At 42.5% G+C, this 3,718-nt stretch overlaps 1 protein-coding gene across 1 annotated transcript; it reads right to left on the reverse strand.

Moving 5' to 3' along the window:
* Positions 1 to 2,570: 2,570 nt before the first annotated feature.
* LOC106674848 (trace amine-associated receptor 1-like) lies at positions 2,571 to 3,452 on the reverse strand. Its single transcript, XM_014408184.3, has one exon. It carries the CDS (start codon positions 3,450 to 3,452, stop codon positions 2,571 to 2,573), a length of 882 nt encoding a protein of 293 aa, XP_014263670.3.
* Between the last annotated feature and the right edge of the window lie 266 nt (positions 3,453 to 3,718).

Genomic DNA, 3,718 nt, shown 5'->3' on the forward strand with positions numbered 1-3,718 from the left:
TAAACCTCACCCAGGAGGCATCCTTATCAGATGCCCGAACCACCTAAACTGGCTGCTTTCGATGTGCAGGAGCAGCGGTTCTACTCTTAGGCCGAATGGCTGAACATTTCACCCTATCTCTAAGGGAGAGGACAGCCACGGTTCGGAGGAAACCCATTTCCACCATTTGTATCCGCGATCTCATTCTTTAGGTTACTACCCACAGCTCGTGACCATAGGTGAGGGTAGGGACGTAGATCGACCGGTAAATTGAGAGCTTCACTTTTACACCCAGCTCTCTCTTCACCACAACAGACCGGTACAACATCCGCATCGCTGCAGCCGCTGCACCAATCGGTCTGTCGATCTCCCACTCCCTTCTCCCGTCACTCGTGAACAAAACCCCGAGACCTCCTCCACTTGGGGCAGGAACTCGTCCGGAGTGGGCACTCCACCCTTTTCTAGCTGAGGATCATGGAGGTGCTGATTCTCATTCCCACTGCTTCACACTCGGCTGTGAACCGTTCCAAGGCGAGCTGGAGGCCATCACCCGGAGAAGCTAACAGAACCACATCATCTGCAAAAAGCAGAGATGAGATCCTGAGACCACCAAAGTGAAAGCCTTCCGCCACTTGGCTATGGCTAGAAATTCTGTCCATAACAATTATGAACAGGATCGGTGACAAAGGGCAGCCCTGGTGGAGCCCATCCCCCACCAGAAACGAGTCCGACTTATTGCCAGCTATGCTGACCAAGCTCTTGCAACGGTTGTATAAGGACTGAATGACCCGTAGCAACGGGCCAGAAACCCCATACTCCCAGAGCACCCCCCACAGGACCCACCGAGGGACACAGTCAAATGCCTTCTCCAAGTCCACAAAACACATGTAGACTGGTTGGGCAAACTCTCATGCACCCTCAAGTATCGTTGAGAGGATAAAGAGCTGATCCAATGTTCCACGACCAGGACGAAAACCGCATTGTTCCTCCTGCATCCGAGGTTCAACTAACGGACAGACTCTCCTCTCCAGCACCCTGGCATAGACTTTCCCAGGGAGGCTGAGGAGTGTGATTCCCCTGTAGTTGGAACACACCCTCTGGTCCCCTTTCTTAAAGATGGGGACCACCACCCCGGACTGCCAGTCCAGGGGTACTGAACCTGATCGCCACACAACATTGTAGAGACATGTCAACCAAGACAGCCCTACAACATCCAGAGCCTTCAGGAACTCGGGGCAGACCTCATCCACCCCAGGGGCTCTGCCACCAAAGAGTTGTTTAACTGCCTCAGTGATCTCGCCCCCAGAGATTGGCAGGTCATCCCCTTCGTCATGTCACAGGAACATGCGTTAATTATTTGGTGATTTATTAAATGTATAAATGATATTATACTTATAACATTATACTTATAACACTTATATTCTAATCTGCTGCTGAGTCTTTTATGCTGATGGAAATGCAGATAACACAGAACATGCAGGAACACCTGTTCAACCAATCATGTTCATTCCACTATGCATTCCTGAAGCGTTCATTTCTTTTACAACAGTGTTGTGTTTGGCTGGTATGTCTTTATTTTCTTTATTCCAGAGATTTTCACTTCTCTGGAATAGTTGGCACTAATAAGGATGATTTTCTGTAAAAGAGTATTTATATGACCAATTAATCAGACTCGTAGATGATGTTAGATTAGTTTGATGCTGCCAACGCTTTTATTTAACCATGCTGGGAAACACTGGGTTAACAGAGCTGAGAACCAGCTTTGTGTGACTGTTTATCCAGTTCCCAGTGTTAGGGTCAGTGATTCCAGATAACGGAAAGATATCCTGGATATGCTGATCTCACTCTGTAGTATGCAGGGCTCTGAGACAGCAGCTCGACTCTACATTACCCTCATGCTTAATATTCACAATGAAAATATTAGTCAAACATCGTGAAGTCTGTATGTGTTTCTAACAAGCTTTGTATAGTTAAACCTAACAGTTACTACATGATGGAAACAACAATGTTATCTGTTTTTATAAAGATTATGCGTGAATACACAGGGCACACTGATTATTGACTATTTATTTCCTCCCCCTTAAACATATTCTTATTGTTAGTTTAAATTCAGAATTGGCAACTGAAACAAAGTATGTCACATACGAAAATCAGGAAATAAAGACCTAATAGATATATTCTCAGTAAATGTCTGTGTTCAACCTGTGAGAGGTGACAGTCAGCGGGGGTTATGACAGTTGTGTACCGGGACCTGCACTTTGCTGGCGGTATAACAGCTTGAGCGCTATTTCAATAATTATTGAAATATTTATTTAATATAATTAATTTAATTTGAAATTAATTAATAAAATATTTATTCATTCATTCATTTTGTCACTCCTGGCCCTCCATAACGATAAGCGATGACAATATTTGCAAAACTATTTGAACAATCAAATAATGTGTTTGTACATTTGTACAAAACGTATTTGCTACTCAGATTATTTCTTTCAGTCGCTATTGAGACATTATGTATGTGATGCTTCAGGTAGGGTTCAGTGGCTGTTTTATGTTTGTTTTTACTGTAAGATTTGTGAAATGTGTATATTTTATCAAGTCATATTTGTGTTGGTAAAATCCCCTTGGAATATTTTCCCGCAAATAATCATTCTGATGGCTGACCTGAACCAGCTATAAAAGAAAGCATAAATAAATGGATTTAGCATTGAATTTGCCAATGTAAGCCAGTTAAGAGTTTCAATTACAGGAACTGGTACAGAATCACTGGTAAATGGTGGGAATGTGATGCAAAGAAAAAAAGGACTCCAGCAAAATATAAAAACTCCCAAAACAATAGCCAGAGTTTTGGTCGCCTTTCTCTCCTTGATACTGGCAGTTTGTCCACACTTTGTGTTCTGGATGCTTCTTGCTTGCCTCAAAGCAACAAAGAAAATCTTTAGGTAGATACAAAGCATTATGGTCACTGGCAGGTAAAATGATAACATGGGTCCAACAGTGCTTTCCATTAGAATGTCAATCAAACATGATTCCTCACATTTTTCATTATTAAATCCAGCAATGGTGACACTAATTCCAATTATCCCAGAAACCCCCCAGCTCATCAGGATCATGAACACAACAACACGATGGCTGATTTTAGTTTGATATGTCAGAGGCTGGCAAACAGCATGGTATCTGTCAATAGAAATACAGCAGAGGTTCAGGATGGAACATGTGCTCAGTGAAATATCAAAGGTCCCTCGCACTTTGCAAAACAAACCCTCATGATAAAGACATGAGCTGAGAGAGAATGCCATGCTGAGAGGAAATGCTATAATCCCAACGAGCAGGTCAGCCACAGCAAGAGAGAGGATGAGAGAATTAGTAGGAGTATGGAGCTGTTTGAAGTAAATCACAGAAATTATTACAAGGAGATTTCCACATATTGTTATAACAGACAATAATGCAAGGAATGCATACAAGAATACACACATAATGGAAGGGCTGTTTGTCAGCATGTATTTGGAGTCTTGTATTACATAACAGGGATGTAGATCATTTACAATGTTGGTCATGTTCATACTGACCTTTTGTTTCATAATTAAGCAGCTTAAACCAACAATATGATTTTTTCTGCTGCACTAACCTGGGACTTGACTTGATGTAGATTGTCCTTCAGTGCAGGTCAACTACTGATTGCTAAGAAGAGCGAGAGTCCAGACTGAGTTAAAAGAGGTTGTCAAAGAGGGAAACAGCATTG

The sequence above is a fragment of the Maylandia zebra genome, linkage group LG20 (genome assembly GCF_041146795.1).
Source record: "Maylandia zebra isolate NMK-2024a linkage group LG20, Mzebra_GT3a, whole genome shotgun sequence".
Classification (NCBI taxonomy): domain Eukaryota; kingdom Metazoa; phylum Chordata; class Actinopteri; order Cichliformes; family Cichlidae; genus Maylandia; species Maylandia zebra.

Bases quoted from the DNA above. Each gene is read 5' to 3' on its own strand.
- LOC106674848 (XM_014408184.3), bottom strand. From the start codon at position 3,452: ATGTGTGTATTCTTGTATGCATTCCTTGCATTATTGTCTGTTATAACA.